This window comes from Atractosteus spatula, chromosome 11 (assembly GCF_055471065.1).
Source record: "Atractosteus spatula isolate fAtrSpa1 chromosome 11, fAtrSpa1.hap1, whole genome shotgun sequence".
NCBI lineage: Eukaryota > Metazoa > Chordata > Actinopteri > Semionotiformes > Lepisosteidae > Atractosteus > Atractosteus spatula.
In genome coordinates this window covers 48,548,875-48,568,481 of record NC_142716.1, presented here as the reverse complement: position 1 = coordinate 48,568,481, position 19,607 = coordinate 48,548,875, and the positions used below count along the sequence as shown (strand labels likewise).

General features: G+C 46.0%; 1 protein-coding gene across 1 annotated transcript in view; it reads left to right on the top strand.

The window, feature by feature from the left end:
* The first annotated feature begins 967 nt into the window (after positions 1-967).
* The window catches only part of smurf2 (SMAD specific E3 ubiquitin protein ligase 2), a 65,717-nt gene continuing 47,077 nt past the window's right edge, over positions 968-19,607 (top strand). The window contains exon 1 of the mRNA XM_088926849.1: positions 968-1,606. Coding sequence (XP_088782975.1) covers positions 1,555-1,606 — 52 coding nt within the window. The 5' untranslated portion in view covers positions 968-1,554. The remainder of the gene's footprint in view (positions 1,607-19,607) is intronic.

Sequence of the window (19,607 nt, the reverse complement as noted above, 5' to 3'; positions counted from 1 at the left end):
CCCCAGATCCTCCCTAACTTTTACCGATGCACTACAGAAAGCACACTGACAGGCTGCATCACAGTGTGGTATGGCAACTGCAGTGCTGCTGACCCCAAAGCCCTACAGCGGGGTCAGCAGATGAACACTGCCCAGTCCATCACTGGGGTTGCCCTCCCATCCATACAGGACATTTATGACAGACGGTGCTTGAGGAAACCTCTAACATCATCAAAGACCCCACACACCCCAGCTACAGACTGTTTGACCCTCTACCATCTGGAAAACGGTACCGGAGCATTCGGGCCGGACTACCAGACTCTGAGACAGTTTTTACCCCCGCACTATCAAACTATTAAACTCCCAGCCTCTCTCACCTACGATCTGAACCCTCACAGTGCCTTCTCTCTTCTTCAAAACCCAAACACACACTGAAATTTACCTCTGCCTCACATGTCAAGAAGTTCACTCCCCATAATTTCCTATCCTTTATTTCATTCTGTTGATGTATGATTTTGCACAACTGATGTTGTTTTGCACATTACCTGTTGTCTCTCTTTATTATACAATTGTATTGTTGTTGTTTTTTGTACTACTTACCGACTGAGAGCTAGCTAAACAGCATCTCGTTATATCATATACCTGTGTATGAGCATAATGACAATAAACTTGAACTTGATGCTATTGAACATCACGGAACTTTTGGATTGGATGAAAGATGATTGTGCAGCTACACAATTGCGAAGTTAACCGCGAATACAGCTACACGAGCGTGTGCCATCACCGATACGTGTGCATCGTGTAGAATGACGATGAGCCCGAAGCTGGGGAGTGCGGGACGTTTTAGGCTTTTTTTTTTTTAAAGAAAAATCGCTTTCTTTTCCTGCCAGCGTGCCTTCACACAGTCGCGGGACCCGCTGCACGTCTCTGTAATTTTGCAAGAGCTTGCCGGCGTCTGTCTGGAGAGGTCAGCAGAGAGCCGTCTTGCGGAGGAGGAGAGCTGTCTGGGGGAGCTGACTGGGAAGAGCTTTTTTTTTTTCCCTCCCAGCGTCTTGCGCGGACGCGCACACACACACACTCCATTTCCACTCTCACTCCAAAACCGATCCCGGTGGGAAAGAGTGCGGAGTGCCGCCGCCGCAGTCCTAGCGCGTCCGTCTTTCCCGGAGATGTAGGAAGAGGAAAAGTGCGCTAGAACGTGGCTCGCCTTTTTTTATTATTATTATTATTATTATTATTATTATTGCTGCTGCTTTTATTTTGCAAACAGGACGCGGCGGAGCGGCGGCGGTGGGGGGTGAGCCTGTGTCTTTCGGGGAGTCAGGGAACATTTCGCGAGAGTGGGGGCCGCGCGTGTCGGCGCTGGTGAAATGATGGCAGTGCGACGCACATCCGGGCCACCGGGCCGTGACTCCATTATTCAGCCACTGTGAAGCTGGCGAGCAGGAGTGGAGAGGAGAGAGGAGGAGGAGGGAGGTTGGAGGGGGGGCGGCGGCGGAGGGGAGGAAAAAAAAAGAGAGATACTTTGTAAATATTTTCTAGCGTCGCAACTCAAGCTGGAAAGCGGCGAAGGACATGTCTAACCAGGGGGTGAGGAGGAATGGCCCCGTGAAACTGCGTTTGACAGGTAGGTGGCCCCCCTGTTTTTAGAGGAAAATAAATAACAAGAAAACGAGAAGATCGAGAACGTCTGGGCTCTGCGCTCCTGTCCCCCCCAGCCTGGACGTGTTCGTGTGAAAGGGGGGTTCTGCGTTTCTGCGCTGTAGGCGAAACTGAGCCGACGCTGGGCGCACCACCGTGTGCTGTCCGCCGTGGCCCAGGGGCTCAACTTGCACACTGAGCGCTAAGACACGGGGGCTCTTCCAGGGGAGGAGGGCGGCGGTGAACTACCATGGGGAATGCTAGCCGTTTTCGTGTGCCTGGTTACGGTTGTAGCTGCTCATGCTTTGAAATTAACCCGGGGACCCCGTCCGTACGCGAGCGGTGTGTGCTGGGCGCCAGCAAGTTTGTTCGCCCGAGTCCTCTGCCCCTTTTAATCGGAGAATTGTGTGCGACGCGCTTCGATTTTTTTTTTGCATTAAAAACGTCCAGAATGGAGCCCTGTTTTTTTAAAATGTTTTATATGCAGTGTTTTGTAAATAGACGAGGAAGGAGGGGAACTGCATATGCTGTCCGGCTAATTTGTGTTGAAACCGATCGGTTCTAAAACTGAAGAGAGCCCTAGAAGTAATAATTACTTTGCTTGAAAGTAATTCGTGGAGAACAGTTTCTTTTTTTTTTACATTTCTGGAAGTGTGGTCTGTTCCTAATTTTTAGGGGGATTCTTCCCTGAATTAAAAAAACACGTTTTAGTTTCTACCCCTTCAGGTGTACAGTTGTTAAGTTTTAAGGTTTCGCTCTTGCGTGGCCTTAGAAGTCAAATAGAAACTAAAAAAAAAATATTAGCTTAAACTTGATAACGACTTTTAAAAAAGTTTGTTTCCGTCCACACGTCGTGCTTTGTTTAAAGAAAGTCTTAACGACGGTTAAACGCTTCCTAAATAACATCGTTTAATATGTGGAGGTGTTTGCCCTCATCGTTTTTCCAATGTTATTTTTTTAAAAATTAAGAAAGTTCAGTTAAGTTCAAAGGTTTTAATGCAGTTTTCTGAAGTTCGTTCCTACTGCTAGTATTCAGAGTAGAACTATCCCTGTTCACCCTCGGAGAACAGCTTTTAAAACAAAGATAACTTCATGGATGGGTGGCTTCTATGTATCGTTGAGAAGTTTGTAGGTGCGGGAGATGGAGACAGTGGTGTTTCTGGTCCCGTGTCGCAATGGTTCCATAATATCTACGTGTTTCAGTGGTTGTTAGGGGGGTGTGGTTATTACAAACGAAAAGTGTTACTGATGTCCCAGTTCAATACGCCATTACCATTGAATTAATGTCTCCAAGCGAAGCAATCCAGGCTTCAAACACAGCTGAGTTCGAAAAATATTCACGTCGTGCTCATTTCGAAAACATCTGTTTGCTTTTGAACAAGGACGTCTTCTTGTGAAGACGCTTAGTGAGGCGGTCTCGGCGACACAGAAGTAAATGAAAAACGTTGCCTGCAAATTCCTAATAGTTTCTCTAAATTCTAAAAAAAACAAACGTTTACTGACAGCACCATGTTTTGCCAAATAAGTACAAAAAACATTATCGACAAAACGAAAGAGTTTGTCGTACTTTGGAAGTGTATTTCTTTTTTTAATAAACTAAATAAGGAGAGTGTATATATAAGCGCTCTGCTTCGTCGGGGATAAAGACAGAAAGTTTATTCTGGTAGATCTGTTGCAAGGCGAACTTCAGCAAACTCGTCTGTGGAGGTCTCTCCCAGGGATGAGGCTGGTCGCTATGAATTTTCTACTTGATTCAGTTATTTTTTAAAACATGTTTTTTTGTTGTTTTTTTTTCCAAAGGGGACCACTGTTTCCTTAGCTACTGCTTTAGTTCGACGGTTTATTAATAGAATATAGTTTTCGACTTTTCGATGCCAAAGAAGGTATTGCACAAGGTTACGAACGTGAAAAAAAACATTCTTGATCCCTGACGTAAGCGAGGCTGAGTTTGAAAATGAGTTCCATTCGCTCCAGAGATCCTTTGCTTTAGAAAGACATTTTTCATTTAACATTCTCGTGTACACGGGTAGGCGATAGAGCGTTGCTGGATAGTTTTATTGCTGAATGATATCGGGAGTGAACGGTTGATTTATTTTTGGGGGGGTGGGTTAGATCCTCTTGGCTTTCTTGACTGGGACGTGTTCCGGGGTCGTTCTGGTGATGGACTTGTAGGACTCTGGCATGGCCTCTGGGACAGGGAGTACGAGCCCAGAGGTCACCTGCTTGTCTGGGGGTCCTGCTCGGCGTGGTCACTTCCTGCGGAGCCCAACTGGGGGGGTTCAGTGCTCTCCTGCGCTTCTGGAGGGAGCGATCCCATGGGGATCCCATGTCCTGCAGCGAAGGACCTCTGGGTGCTGGGAGGGGGGGGCGAGACTTCCCTTTGGAAACCAGCATGATGTCATTTCAGCCTTTGCTAGCTAGCCAGCCGGTTAATTTAAACCTGTTACCTTATTTTGGGTGGGTGCGCCGTGGACTGAAGCGCGTTGGCAGAGCTGTATCGGCCCTTCCTGCCTCATCGGTCCAAGCGAGCACAGCAGGAGAGCCTGGTCCTCCTGACGCCATGAAAGGGCATCCGAGTGCCCTGGGATGCGGACAGTGTCCCGGGGACACCCGGCTTTTTCCGGGGTGACCGGGCGTCTTGGAAGAGAACGCAGGGCGTGCCGGCTTGCTTTCGCAGCCTGGCGTTGAAGGAGGAAACTCTCTTTGGCGATGCCGTACAGTCAGCGCCTCTCGCCAGCTTGTCGGAGGAAGTCGAGCATTCGTGCTTTTCTTTCTTTTTCATTTTTTTTGTCTGTGGGCTTGCCCTGAGCGTGGCTTTCCTTCTCCTGTCCCCCCCCCCCCTCTTTCCGAGTGCGTGCCAGTCTGCTAGCAGGATCTCGGCGCCCGTTCCCAGCGCTCCAGCTGCAGCAGGAAGCCCGGCTCTGGGGAGCTCACTTGGCACCAGCCGGGCCCAAGCGGTGTCCTGCTTCTCTGTAAACAAACGGCTTTCTGTCAGAGCGCTGGGAGCGGGGGGCTCGCTGCCTGCCTGCCTGGCTGAGCGCTCCTGGCACTGGGGTTGCGTCCCGCGCGGCCCCCAGATCCAGGACCGGCCAGTGAGCTGGTACCATTTAACCCGTCCAGTCCGGAGCTCGCGAAAGCAGCAGGTTGAATCGGGAAGCCGTGAATTGATGCGGATGAGAGTTGTCCCATCTCCCCTCAGCTTGTGTCACTGTGGCTGCTGCGTTGACAGGGATATTGTCGGCTTATGTAATTTGTTGTTGTATAAATTAAAGTCTTGTGTTTCCTGGTTGCCATTAAATTAACAGTGGATTCTGTTTACTTATTGTGTGTTGTATTCTCTTGGAAATCTGTATATGGTGTAAAATGGCTGTTTTACTACCCACAGGTATTCCTGATCTTTCCTGTAGCTTTTACATGACCTATTAGTAGTGCTTCAGACATCGCTCAAACTATTCAGCTCGCGATACTGCATAAGTGCTTAAAGGTCTGAATTAGACAAAATCGCAAAATGCATTATGTTTTACGCATCCTGTCTGATTTTTATAAGTTCACACCCTCTAAAATGCCTTTACTGGTTAAAAAATATGCAAATGTGTTTTGAAGAGCTGCATTTCAGGTCCTGTTACTGCTGTTAGACCAAGGCCTGGTGCCTCAGTTTGTCGCTCTGCAACCCCTAGCAGGGAACAGGGCAGTCAGGAGCTGGCTTCAGGCCTCTCACCTTGAGATGGGTGCATTTATCTTACAGTTTACTTGCTCAAGTAACGCTCCCCAGGGGATCAAGCAGCAGAACTACACAGAGATGTGTTTTTTTGCTGGAAGAGGTAGCGCGCTTGCGCCTCCTGCAGGCGAAAGCCAGAAACAGGCCTGCGAGGGGGCTGAGGGGCTGGGGGCTTCTTTTCACAAGACGCTTGTTTGGTTTTTGCAGCTTCTTACAACATAAACATGTGAACGTTGACACGAGAAGCCATTGTTTTGACTGGTGGAGCGAGACGAGGACGGCTCCTCGTTTGATGTACCTCCGGGCTTTGGGCCGGAGCAAATTCCAAGGCTTCTCTATCTGTCGGGAAGAGCCAACATAAATATTTGATCTCGCCGCTGCTTCTGGTGGGCCGGGGAGGTGAGGAGGGGGGCCAGGAGGGCATGAGAGGTACCCCTTTTTGCCACGAAAGGTGTGAAGCGACTTCTTTTAAATGTGGAGTTGGTCTCCTCGCATTAAGTATTTAACTTCGGTCTTCGCCTTTGTGTTATTGCCTGTTTGGCGGCAAGATTAGATAGCAGCACCTCAGGCATAGCCAAGATAGGTCATCTGTAAGAGGAGGTCAGGTGGCTGTACAAATATTAAAAGACAAATCGGAGATTTTCACTATTTAGAATTTCAAACACTTCAACTCTTGCTTGTTCTCATCTAGACTTTCTGATTCTGGGGTACTTTAATATTCATATGGACAATAACTGTAATTCTGCACAACTCAGATCTTCACAGACCCTTGGAAATTTATAGGTCTAATACAGTACCTAGCACTAGAGTGAACACGTTGGTGATCCCCGTCAGAATCAGACTGTCTGGCCCTTACCTGATTTCTTTTGGAATTAACTTTTTATAGCTTAAAATTGTTTTTGCAAAATGCTTGTTGTCCTTACCCTTTAGCTTTCAGTAACATGGTCAGTGTTGACCATATCATATATCATGTTGGCTGATATTTATCTGGACCTACTACTGCTTGCTCCAGATTTTTTTTCTCAGTTCTACAAAGCTATCCTCTTCCCTTTTCGGATTTCTCTTCTACCAGTCCTAACTCGGCGTCTACCACGGTCTGTCCTGTGAACTGTGGTTTCCTGGGTCCGATCGCTGCAGTCTCTCTCTCTCATATGGAGGAAAAAAGTCTTTCAGCTGTCTCTTCTGCTGCGGGTTTAGAAGCCATGATCTGCTCGGCTTCTTAAAGAGCACATGTCTGCTCTTGGCAAATGTTATAAATGCTTCTTTACTCTGGCATGGTCCGCCTGGATCTGGATCTGGCTCAGATCAGAGGTGCATTTAAGAAATTGCATCTTTTTCTGAGGTTTGTACTACATTATTTAGCTAAGTTGTTCAACAAAGTGCCGGCTGACCAACTACTACTTCACTTTTTAAAATATTTTTTCCATTGATTTCTTTTTGTTTATTGCAACGACAAAAATACAATACACACAACAGTACGTAGAATATCACCAGCGGTGCATAATACCAAATAATACAAAGAGCATAATACAAATAACGCTGAGGTGCGCACAGCTTTCATGTTCTTACATTTAACAGCTTCTTCGCCTTGGCCATGGTGTCTCACCACAGGAAACTGCCCCTCTGAGGTCTTGCAGCGATGGCCACAGGTTCTGGAACTCGCTTTCCTGTTTGCAGCAGTGGTGTGCTGGATGACTTCCCTGGCTGTTGTCCTTCTTGTTAGCATGGTGTGAGTTCAGACTGAACCTAGGGCAGCTGTGTGGAGTGCTGGTTAGGGCTCTGGACTCTGGACTCTGGACCGCGGAGTCCCGGGTCCCGGGTCCCAATCCCTGTTGCCGGTGTTAGTGTTGTACGTGTGACCGAGGCACTTCCCTCATTGCTGCAGTGGAAAAGCCCAGCTGTAAAAATGTAGGTCACCATCATGAATGAGCTTGTTTAAGGCTTAAGAGAAAAATTAAACTTGAGGGGGTTCAGAAATGTAGAGCTCAAGTTCATAGCGCAGACCCAATATTGCTTCAGTGCGTTTTTTCTGGCCGTCAGATTGGGAAGAGAAACCCACGAGTACAATTATGATACGACCCTGGACACCTGGAGCCGATGACACAAAAGCAGCCATTAAGAGGACGGAAATGTGAGAGAGGCTGCACATATAGTTCTGTTCATCTTGTCTTCCACCTTGTGTTGCTGGTAGCATATTGATCGTAGAATCAGATCCAGTCTTTTTTTTTAATGATCCTGGCGAGTGCTGTTCAATTGTATGGAATTGTGTTTCAGGCGATTGATTTCCTGGAAGTCTGCAGTCTTTGGATGTTTATCCCAAGGTAGAAGTGAAATTAATTGCCCCTTCAGGTTTACAAATAGTGCTTTAAATGGTGTATAGTGATCTTGTGAAGAATGCAGAGTCTCGATGTGGAAGAGCAAGTCTGCCCTAGTCACGTTATCTCGCGCCTGGTAGCAGTTGAACTATTCAGATTTATCTTGGAAGTGTAGGAAAGGTTGTGCCCGTTGTTGAGATTTGCACAGCCCAACCTGCCGTGTGCAAAACCAGAGGAACTGTAGTGCTGGGGATCTCTGAGAATAGAGTATGTTCCTGTGTTGGCGTTTCAGGGGAGAAAAACCATTCCTGGAGGCTGATGTTTGTCTTTGCGAGGGTGAAATATCCTGTACCGCAATAAACTAAAAGCCACTGATCGGGGAAGAGGAGATGTAGGTCTGCAAAAAATGACCTAATTTAATTTTCTTCCTGGGTGAGGCTTTCACCAACTCAGGAGAGCATTGCTGAAGTGCGGCCGAATGTGCTTTCATTTCAGGGAGCAAGAGACCTTGTTGGGCACATTTTGTAGAACGGTGTCGGGTTGTCAAAAAAAGAATGCAAATGGAAAACCACTGCAGAAATGAGACTGCTGCATCTCGGAGTCTGCATGGGTACATGTAAACATTGAGAGCTGCCGTAGGAAATGCGGTAGTACAGCAACAAAAAGACAGCTGTTTGGATCTTGAGCGTTACTTCCTGCTTAAACTGTCTGTCTGGAAGTGCTGTTTAGATGTTGGTAGTTTTATTTTTAAAGGTAAATTTTACAAAGGAGGATGATTTCAGTCTACAACACAGGAAAGATATCGGTCTTATTTTCAGATGGGTTCTTAGGTTTATTGCAGGACTAGGGATCGCTCTTAAATTGCCTTTTTGTTGCTGTTGCCATTAATGTCTTTAAAACAATTTTTTAGGAGTAAAGGACTTGACAACCTATGATCCCACATCAGGACTATAGATAGAACTGTCAAGACACTTTTGTCCTAACTTTATGCTTTAAATTTAACTTGTGTGAAAAGTTCTAACAGCTTTATTATTAATCCATTTACTATACATTGATGTTGTGTAGAAATTTGATAGAAAATCCATACATATTCAGTAGACATAATTGTTAAGGTTAGGTTTAGTGTGAACACATCCATTATTGACCACTTTTATCAGTCTACAGAACCTCAATCAATAGTAATTGATAATAGAATATGTTAAACCTTTTATGCACTTCATCTCAGGCCGTACCCTGACATCTCTTGGGGATCCCCAGTATGTTTGCTTTAATGCAGAGTGCTCCCAGTTATGCTTGTGTATCAGGTGATATGCGGTAGTAGTTTAGTCTAATTGGAAAACGTAATTTAAGCATTTCAGAAGCAATACAAAAGGTCGTCAGGAGGAGTAGAATCTGCTATTTACTAATTTACCCTATATTGTAGAGAGTTTGTTTAAAAATCCATTCATGTAAATTGAGTTAAAATACCATTTACAGTAACTGTATGATGATGGTGGAGTTTATAAACTCTTTAATGAACGTCTTAAGGTTCAAAATTAGTACATCTGTTTTATTTAATGTCTCTAGTTTCTTATTGTTAGTTTTTAAAATAAACATGTAATTTAATTTTTTGTGAGAAGGTGTGCCTTACAGGCTAGTTTTATTTGAGAAGTTGAGTGGGCAGTCCCGGCCGTCCACGGACGTCTGTGGGTCAGTTCGCATCGCTGTCACCTTTCGAGCCAAGCAGCTTGTGAAGTTGGTGCAGTCAGGCCAGTGGTTTTTTTTTGAGCCAGATGTGCAACAGCACAGCTGTAGTGAAGACCAGATGAAAGCACCCCTGTTTGATCAAGCCCAGGCTGCCTGGTGCTGCTTTCCTTACAATTGATCTGCATTCCCTGACAGGTTCAGGCTGTTTTGTACGCTGCAACTTTTCCCGTTTGAAGTATTTCGTACGTTGCATTTTCTCATCCCGAGCTCAGCCTGAAACCTCTCCCCACAACTCCATTTTCTCGTCCCCCGGGAGTGTTTAATACGCGCTGTATTATGTAATGTCGTGCTGTGCTGGCCTTATGTTTCAGAGCAGTCTCGTTTTCTGCTTGTCCGTCAGCCTGCCAGTCTGTGCTGAGCTAGTGGCTAAGGTTTCCTGTTGCTCCTGTTGGACCGGTTGTTTGTGAGTAATTATTCTGAAGCTCTGCGCACAGGAGAGAAAAAAAGAAAAACATGGAATGCGAGGAAATGCGAAAAAGATTGCATTGAGGAAACCCATGGTCCAGTCGTTCATTTTCAAAGGACTGTTCAGAGAATACCGTAATCATTGAGCTTAGCAGCAGAGTCCTACTTCAGGAGTGCATGAGACAGCCTGAATCCATAAACTACAAGCTGTAATGTGGAGTAAAGGCTCAGAAATCATCCTTGAGAACCAGATCTGATGACCCAGAGGTCAGTACCATGATCTTATCGTTTGTTTTAAGCTTAGCGGGCAACCAAGTGTTATCTCTAGATTTGGCCCTTTGGTGCTCCTAGTACAGTTGCTCATTTAGGTTTATTTCTTGGGATGTAAAGACAAGCCTATCTGGGAAAGCATGATATACGGGTCTTATGTGCGGTTTGAAAGCTGCTGCTTATAGAGCTGTTGAAAAGTCGGTAGTGGTTTTCAGAGCTTTTGCAAGTCACATGAATGAAGACAAGAAAAACCAAAAACAAATACTGTCGGGACGTATCTCCTGGAAAAGAAAAAGACATTACAGACATTGGGGGGGGGGAGGGAATCTCCTTAGGATGACATCCACTTCCGGAACTCCGTCTGCCTGTTACACGCTGCTCATGTCCATCGATATGAAATCCACATGGCTGCTCGTTACGTTTGCTTTAGCCTGCTTCCAGGGTAGAGGGGTGGTGAATTGGTGCAGGCCCCGCTCCTTTTTCACTGTCTGGGCGAAACAGGCTCGGCCACGAATTGCCCAGATTTACAGTGAATAAGCATGGGCAGTGGGCTTGTGAAGATGCAGCCGTTCCCGACGCAGAGTGAACGCTGTCCTGGGAATGCAGGCCAGCCCTGCTGGTGCAAAAACCCGCATGTTCTGATTTTTTAAATGTTTTTACAGAAGAAATGTTTTGAGCTAACGGTCATCCAAGAGTAGATCTTAATGAAATACTCCCAAAAAAAACTGACGCGAGTCGGGACGACATGCTGTGTGCAGCAGTTCTGCAAAGTGTTTTCAGTGAAGTAGTCATTTGCATCTCTGAAGAAGTTCAGGTAGGGAGCTGCGTCAGCATGCGTAGGCTGCAAAGGAGCCAGTAAAGGTTTATTCCCTGCTGTAAAGAAATGCAACGTTTCGGCTGTGGAGCTTTCGACAGGTGTAGACACCTGAAGAAGGAATAAATGAATAAAATGTGCTCATTTGTGTCCCTGTTCCTGCTGTGTGGAAGGCTGTACTCCAGCCCTCTGTTTTCACTAACTGCTTGGTGCCACACATGCTTGTTCCTGGCAAATCGGAGCCGAGCCCGGAAGGTGACGCCTACAAGATAGACACATCCTGGACGGAACCCCATTCATGTACTGCACTTCTCCAGTTTTAATTTCCTTCAGCAGGTATGAGAGCTGAGAAGAACCTTTATGGGTTTTTTTTAGAAAGATTATTTTTTCAACCGTTTTTGTTCACGGTGAGCCGTTGCCTTGTCTGGATGAAACCCTCTTCCTACCCTGAATAGGTAACCCGAGTGCTTGTGGACTGTGGTCAGACTCTGGCCTGGTTTTTTTCTGTTGCTCAGGCCCTTGGTCTTTTTCTGCATGCATGCAGGGCTGCCCTGTCACTTCAAAGAATGAATTTCCCACCAGATGCACAGGTTAACCTGAATAACAAGACACCGGGCTAGAAACGACATGAGATCAGCTCTCAAAGGGTTCACCCAGGTTAGAAAAGTACAATCTAGCATTGGTGAACAGTTTACATTCACTCATTCATCTTGGTGTAAGTGTATTAACATTGTGGCAGGTGGTCGTCCCTTTGCCTAACTGCAAACAAGGAGGTCACATCTAGCTTGTAATCCTCCTTGGACAAAGGCATCTGCAAGTTGTTGTGCAGTTCATGTGCAGCGTATTTATAAACAGGGGGCACACAACTGGTTCAACCTGCTATTGTAGTTCTGATTACATTGATTTTGTACAGCTTTGCATGCTGTAGAAAAACACCTTGGTTAATAAAGCAAAAGATGTTGAACAAAATGGCTTTCACACCTTTGGAGATTCTGCTTGAGATAAGTATTTTGCATTTGCCGGCCGGAAGAACACTGGTGATTTAAAATGGCGCTCAAGCAATGCCGTTTTATTGGTCAATCGCATGAGGCCCATCTGGTTTGCAGCAGGGGAACTGTTCTAGTACAGGAAATGTATATATTCAATATGTAGTCAGCAAATTCAGAAAATAAACTGCTTCTTTATAGAGGAGATGAGCTTCCTCAGGACATGGTGTGCCCTCGGCACGCAGTGCTCATCTAAGTTGTGTGACCTTAATGCTTTCTCCCTGTAATTTGGGGAAAACCGCTTCTAAAAACATTGAAGTTTATAGTCATGGCTTTTATTCCTGTAATGACACAAAGCAGAAACAAAAGTAGACAATTTAAAAGTAAACAATTTTGTCTACCTTTTGTTTCACTGAATCTTTTTTTTGTCCTTCCATATTCGCTCAACTGTTTTTAATGAGGCTTTTGCAAGAATTCTCAGTAATCTGCATAAGTCACTGTGACACACTGTGTCAGACGTGGATGTAATTACACAACTCTACCAGTAATTAGACCTTACTGGTAATTAGACCTTAAGGTTCACATACTTTTTCCCACTATAGAGTGAATGTTCAAACAAGGTGTTCAGTATAGACCAGAAAAAGTACAATTGTGTGTGGGTTATTTGTTTAATCCGATTGTGGTGTTCTATTCTGATGTAGGTGAATATAAGATCACACTTGAGGAGCAGTTAATGTAGGAAGGCAGATTATTTCAAAGGGTTCACAAACGCTTTCTCACAGCTGCAGACAGGATCATCTGGCAGTGCTGGTAGAGGAGCTGTCTGTGTAAGTACTGTAAACTTGCTGTCACAACCCAGCTCAGCAGGTGGGGCTCTGCAGCCTGCAGGTGGATTAGATTTTCATCCCTCCACAGGATTCAAAATCCAGCATAACACTTCTCAAAGTTCTCACCTCAGGTGGAATGCACTCCTCCTAGGTTGGATTTTGCATGTTGGGTTGTCTTTCCTGACGTTAAGATAAATTTCATATCCAGATATTTTATTAATGAAGTTGATCCTCCCCTTCTGTTCCTCACATGAGGGGCTTTAGTCCTTGTCGTCTAAACTTACCCCTGGCTCAGCGAAGCAGCGTGGATACGTTGTGTTTTGTGTGACAGAGGGGAATTTGAGAAGGTTGGTGAATGTCTGTCCGCCAAGCGCTCGCTACAGGGTGAAGATTCAGCAAGGGGAACATCTGAGCTCATTCTTGTGCTCGTGTTGTTGTCGGGGCTGCCGATAAACAGAAGTGTGGAGTCGTGACATTGTGTAAAGATACAAGTAATAGGTTTATTCCATGCTGAAAAAAAGAAGAAAGAGAACACAACGTTTCGGCCGTGGAGCCTTCTTCAGGTGTCAAGATTGTGTAAAGATTGCAGGGCGTGCAGTTCAATAGGAAGACCATGCAGTGTCCAGCCGAAGATTCCCCGTGAGCTCCAGACGTTTTCTTATGGTTTGGCGTTATTGCAGGTGTGCTAAATCCTTTTTGGTCAGGCTTGCAACTTAAAACGGACCTTGTTGCTGATTTTGACCCGGCGTGACTAGTGCACAGCACACAATGTTTAGCAACAGCTGTGGTTGATGGTATTTCGCTCAGTTTGACTGTTGTACTTTCATCCCTTTCTCTTACTCTCTTACTCCCTGCATCATTGTGCTCCACTCCATCTCAGATAGCCAGAAAGTCAGATACCCCAGTCGAGTAGATTGGAGCAGGTGAGGTACCTTGCCCGTGACAGAGCCTGGACTTACAACCATCCAGTAAGCACTGTCCTGCCTCTTCTTAATATACCATATGTTTACCTGCTCAGGAGTTTTCTGCAGTGCTCCTCGTGCTCTGACAGATCAGATGTGCAACCACTTTGTGGTTTTCTTTTGTGTGCGCGCACGCAGGAAAGAGATTTGTTTATCCTTGGCTCCCGTTGTGGCTATTGGAACTAATGCATTGTATCCAATTTTATTAAGACTCGCCTGTTTACCCTCTTCCAAACGCATGGTCCGGTGTGTTTGTCGTCTTTTAAGACCACACTTTTGACGTGTGATGGCTTGGACTCGGGTCTGCAGAGAGGGAAGCAGTGGGGAGGTAACTGATCTGTCCCCATTAGCCCCATCCTTGCAGATGCTTCCTCAGAGATCTCAATAGTTGGGATCCATTTGTACCAGAATCGGCAGCCAGAAGGGATCATCTGCTCTGGAGTTTGACCAAAGCACAGAGACGATCTCATGGCCTTTCTTTCACATGTCTGTACAATGTCTTCCCAAGGTACGCTGGTGTTGACCTGCACACCCCAGCCTGGAAACTAGGCTGCTCTGCTCCCTGTGGAGGAGAAGCTTGTCAAGTGGTGTCACATACGACTGCCAGCTCTTTTATGAGAAGAGCTGTTTGACTAAAATATCTCTGTAGAAGGGTTCAGCACGTGAGGTGTTTTGCTAGTCATGCAAAACATTAAAATGTATCAAAGTAGAGACCTAAAGGAACACAAGCATAAATAAAAATTGCATTGAATTGCATTCATCAAAATATATCCATATATCCAGTACTGGTGCTGCTCTGTAAGGATGCTAATGTGTTGCACTGAATATTGTTTAAAATGATTTGCTTCCGTCCCGCCTTGTTCCCCGTACTTCCTGGATAGGCTCCCAATTTTCAGCAGCCCTTCCCAGGAATCTGCAGCCTTCTGATGATGGGTAATTTGTTTGTGTAAATAGCAATGCAGTTAAAGAAGTGAAGCTATTGGATTCTTAGTACTGTCAGCCCATCCCCCCACGCAGTCACACAAACCCTGTCTAAAGTAGCTGCTTTTTCCCGCTTGCCAGTGCATTCTGTCTTGGGAGTGCAGTCATTTGGCGTTCTCCACGTTCAGGAGACCTGCATGCGAGAGGGGCAGTTAGTGGTCAGTAACGGGTGCATTCTGAGGTTAAAGGTTATGGAAAAACAGCCTTGTTCTCGTTAATCTCAGTGGCAGCGTGCTTTGGAGCACTTACTGGCAGTTCGCCCCACAACCAATGGCACTGTAACAGCGCAGAGTTGTCATCCTCATTTTCAGTTGCATGATGGCTAGTCTGTAATGTGTAACGTGTAATTTACATTATATACCCACTTCTCTCCCCATTGTTGCGTTGCCAAAACTGCACCTGCAGTGTGTCTAGGCAATTTGCTCTCTCTCCTTCTTGCTTCCCCCTTTTGGAAGTGTCTCCTGTCACAGTAGCCTTGTGCCAGCTTTCCCTGGCACTGATTAACAACTGCATTAATTATTAGCTGCTGGCATATAAGAAGATTAGGTATTAGAGGCCTCACATGGCGCGCAGGACAGCCAGGTGCTCCCTGGCGGATTCAGACCTCTTCAATTTAGTTGTTTAGTCTCACCTTGCGAAATGACTGGCCTGCTGGCAGGGAGTTCTGTTCAGGCTGCACTTCACACACAGGACTAATAACTTCTTCTGAAGTGCCACCAGCGAACCCAGTCTGTTTCTCACACTGCTGGAGATCTAAGAAAAACGATGCAGGTGCAAATTAAAACATTGTCAACCAGTAAACCTGTATTATGTCGCTGTTGTGGGCTGATAATGGCTCTGTGTGGCACTGACTGGGGTTTTATAATGCAGCTGCTGTGGCTATAAAAGTCCTCAGATTTTATTAATTCGGTATTTTGAGGTGTCATCCCAGAGTGCTTTCAGTAAGTGCGTCAGGTCAAAGTTTCTCCAAGCTGTGTAATTCTGTTGCGGTGGGAGGTAGCTGCAAAAGCTGAAGGTTAATATAGTAATGTGTTTTATTATGTGCAACACCTTTGGAGACAAAGATCCTGTAATGCCACGAAAACAGAATCCAGAACAGTCAAATTCTCTTGGCTCATTTAGTAGTCTTGTAATAGTCCTTGTAGTCAAAATATTGTTAAAAACCTTGATCTGCTCTTGCTTAGATGGCTAAACCTTTTACGGCCTCAAACAGATGTTTTTTGTGTCTAATTTACTGTTTAATGCTTTGTACAGAAGTTGAGGTGCTACTGTGGACAGTGCGAGATCTGTCTGCAGTGCAGGAGCTGACATCCTGGCATTTCCCTTTAAGGCCAGAAGTAATGTTTACATTTCAATAATATCGCATTTCACACAGCGTTTCCTTGAAGGTGAAAAATGTGCCTGAGTTTCCTTTAGAAATTTCTACATAACTGAGCAAGCTCCTAACTTTCACAATAGGGGCTGTTGAATTTTCAGAATCCTCCCGTTTGCTTTAATCTTCTGCTCCTTTGCTTTATAAAAGGAATTCTTTAACTGTGAATTCCTATTAAATTGCTCTTAGAAACTCTTGGTTTTTATTTTGCTATGTAGAAATGGGAGAGAAAGCAAGCAGGCTGAATTTGACCCACTTGAAATAGTTGTTTCTACAGTATGTGGCAGTGCTCTTGGTCCTGTGTGTCTGTAGAAGAAGGAACAGTCCGTCTCCTCTTCCAGTGTGACACAGAAATGCTGACTTGTGACGCTTTGATCAAGTAGCATATTTGTTTATAATTTAATATTTAAGGCAGTCAGTTGTATTCCACCTTTCTGATTTGGAACAGCCAGTTTCGTGTTTTTCACCTCTGAGTTTGTGGCAACAAAACCCGCAACTGCACAGGGGAGAGAATGAGGAAGTGAAGGCAGACGCCTTGGACCCACCCCTGTGCACATCCTGTCCTTCAACACAGGGGTTCCCAAACCAGGCCAGCTCTCATTTCCACTGCCCACAATCCCTTCATTGTCCTAATAATAGGATTCATTTTAGCTAATTGATCTAATTCAGCTCTTAAGACCCAAACTCTTCCCCTTCAGCTGTTACGTTTTGTAGGTATCTTAAAGTTTCCGAACTTTGGAGTAGAAAAAAAAATGGAACCACTGTTCCAGTTGTTTGTCGAAGCGACTTGTTAGTTCAGTTAAGGCTTTGATTAGGCGGTTAAGCTCGACTGCAGTGGGAACCAGCAGGAGTCTGGACCTTGCTTTAACGGGTCACGGGCAGCATCGTCCCACACAGGAAGTTCAGCCCTGATTGGAGGAGAGGGGCACCCCTCGCCTTGCAAACTCCTGGGACGAGCCCTGGCCGACTAACCCCACCCTAACCCCAGCGGCGCTCAGCTGACTGGGGGATTCCGGTCACAGTCGGCTAGTGATGTGACCCAGGCTCGAACCCACGATCACTGGCTCAGCCAATACAGGTGCTGGCCCGGGACCCAGTGGAGCTCTCTCAGAAAGGCTGGTTATATACCCCCTTTGGGGATTTAGTGTATTTACATGCAGCGACTAAGGCTTACTACTTTATATATCAGTTTTACGGCGTGCGGTGTGAAATATTTACAGTCGGCCGAGGCGGTTCTGGATGGTGATGGAGTGCAGCTGGTTTGCACAGCTGTGTCGTTTTTTTTTCCCCCTCCCCTGTCGGGGTGGCAGTGGTGGGAAACCAGCGAGACTCCTCCTGCGTGGCGGTTGACTTCATGTCAGGTTTCGCCAGCCAGGGCGTTGTTGCACCGATTATGCTGATAAAGCACTAAAGCAGTGGCTGTGGAAGTGTTATTGAACTTCAGATACATCTTTGCTTTGGCAAACCCGCTTAAGAGAAAGAAGGAAAAAGTTTGAAAGGTTCGGCAGCAGTTTCAGTGGAGCTGGCTTCTGAATCCGTCTGGAGCTCGTGGAAGTCCGTAGGGATCTGATTGCTCAGAATGGGAGTCCGGTCGGTTACTCTGTAGGTCACGGTGCAGAGTGTTGGAGCAGCTCTCCTTGTTGTGTCCTTGTGCTCTGCTCACGCAACAACAGAGTCTGCTTTTTTTTCCCCTGCTGGGGAATGAACAAGGATTAGTCCGCAGATTTTACTACCGGACCCGGTACTGTACTCGACCCAGAGAAACGTGTGCTGTGTTTTGCCCGCCCTCAGTGTGCCCTGAAATGTGGCCTGTTCTTGGAAACTCATCTTGAAACTGTCGTCTGGCCTGGTTCAATATAATAGAAACAATAAATGGATTTTTTTTTTGATGATTCATGTGGGGCTTTGCGTAAATTGACTTCTTGTGGGCTCTAGAAGTTAGAGCCAAACAGTAAAATTCTGTCTAGACACAGGGCAGGATCTTTGGATAGTACTGTTATGAAACTGCAGATTAAAAAAAAAACTTAACTCAAGCCAGAGTATTGCATAGCTTTGCACGGTGTTTTCTCCAGGCACATTAGAAGCACAAGTTCTGATACAAGTACATGATGTTTTACTGCTCTTATCTTGTGATATTGCAGAGCTTTGCATTGCAAACAAATGCATAGTTTTTGGTAACATTTAAAGTCCGAAACAACATTATATTTCTAGATTTAATCCCAGGTTATGTGATTTGCAGTACAAAGACTTGATCCCAAAGAGCCTTGACACAATTAGTATGGCACCAGACAGCATTTATAGAAATCTTTTTTATTGGGGGGGGGAAATATAAGTTCCTACATCCGTACAAAAAGTGTCCGTTAGTACAGTTAGCATGATGAAAGCTCTTTATTCATAGGACGGAACTGGTGAAAACACTAAATATTTGCCCTGTGATTCATTTTTATGTGTTGTGGCATTAGAGAGCAAAGATTTGGGCTTGCTCTGTGCTAGTCGCAGCTTACCACCCCAGCACCCGGAGGTGTTCCTTGCTACCGCCAGAAGGAAACCCGTCATCTGGGTTTTTTATGGGGTTGAATGGAGTTGAATACCAGTAGCGGGTAAAGGAAAGAAAAGCCGCCACTGCCCGGCAGGAGACCAAACAAAAAAAAAAACCGCACACCGTGCGTCTGCCCTTCTGTGGCCGACCGAGCCCGGTGTGCACTACACTAGCCCGATTGTCTCCCGACTTCCCTGCCTTTCCAGCCTGCCCCTCCCCCGCCCATCCCAGCAGTTCAGTGCTATATTTATTTTCCAGACATCGGCCAGCTTGAGCAGCAGGAACACCGTGACGTTCCCACAGTCCTGCGGCAGCCGGGCTCTCTCGTGCTGATCTCCGTGCTGCGTGTCCCGAGAGCAGTCGCAGCCGGGTCCCTCTCCGTGTCCCTGCCCCTCTCTCGCCCGCACACGCATTGCAGAAGGGCTCCTGAGAGCTCTGCAGGCCCTTAGCGCTCTTGGCGTCCACATGAATACGAACGTGGAGGGGCGCCGTTCCAGCGCTTCATTCTCCTCCATGCCGTTCACAATCCTCCTTCCAGCTCGCCTAAACTTGGCTCGTAAGAGGGGTGAGAAGTGACACCTTTAAAACATCAAACACACGCTTGTAATTAGCTTTCTTAAACTCAGTTGGGAGTGGTGATCAAACGTCATTAGGTTTGGAGAAGTGAGAATTAAAATGAAAGACTGAAATCTGTGCTATGGACGTCCGTGGGTCTAGGTGTTGATGCTGTTAACTTTTTTTTTGGAAGGGCTGCCAGCATGACTCGGTTTGATGAATGGAAGGGCTCTAACTGATCCTTCCTTTCTGTCGTGCACGCACATCCGAGTCTGAAAATACATCCTGGTTCTTACTGTCAGGGTATGGTGGACCTTCCCTTTCATCTTGGGCCGGTGCAGCTTACCAGGCAGTCTTTAACACAGCAGCTGTGGGACAGATTCATGGGGTGTTAAAAGCATCAACCTGCATCGTAAAACGAAAGGTAGAAACCTTTGGTGAACCTGAACTTGACACTGGATGTTCATTTCCTGCCTGTGAAGCAGTCTGGTCGCGAC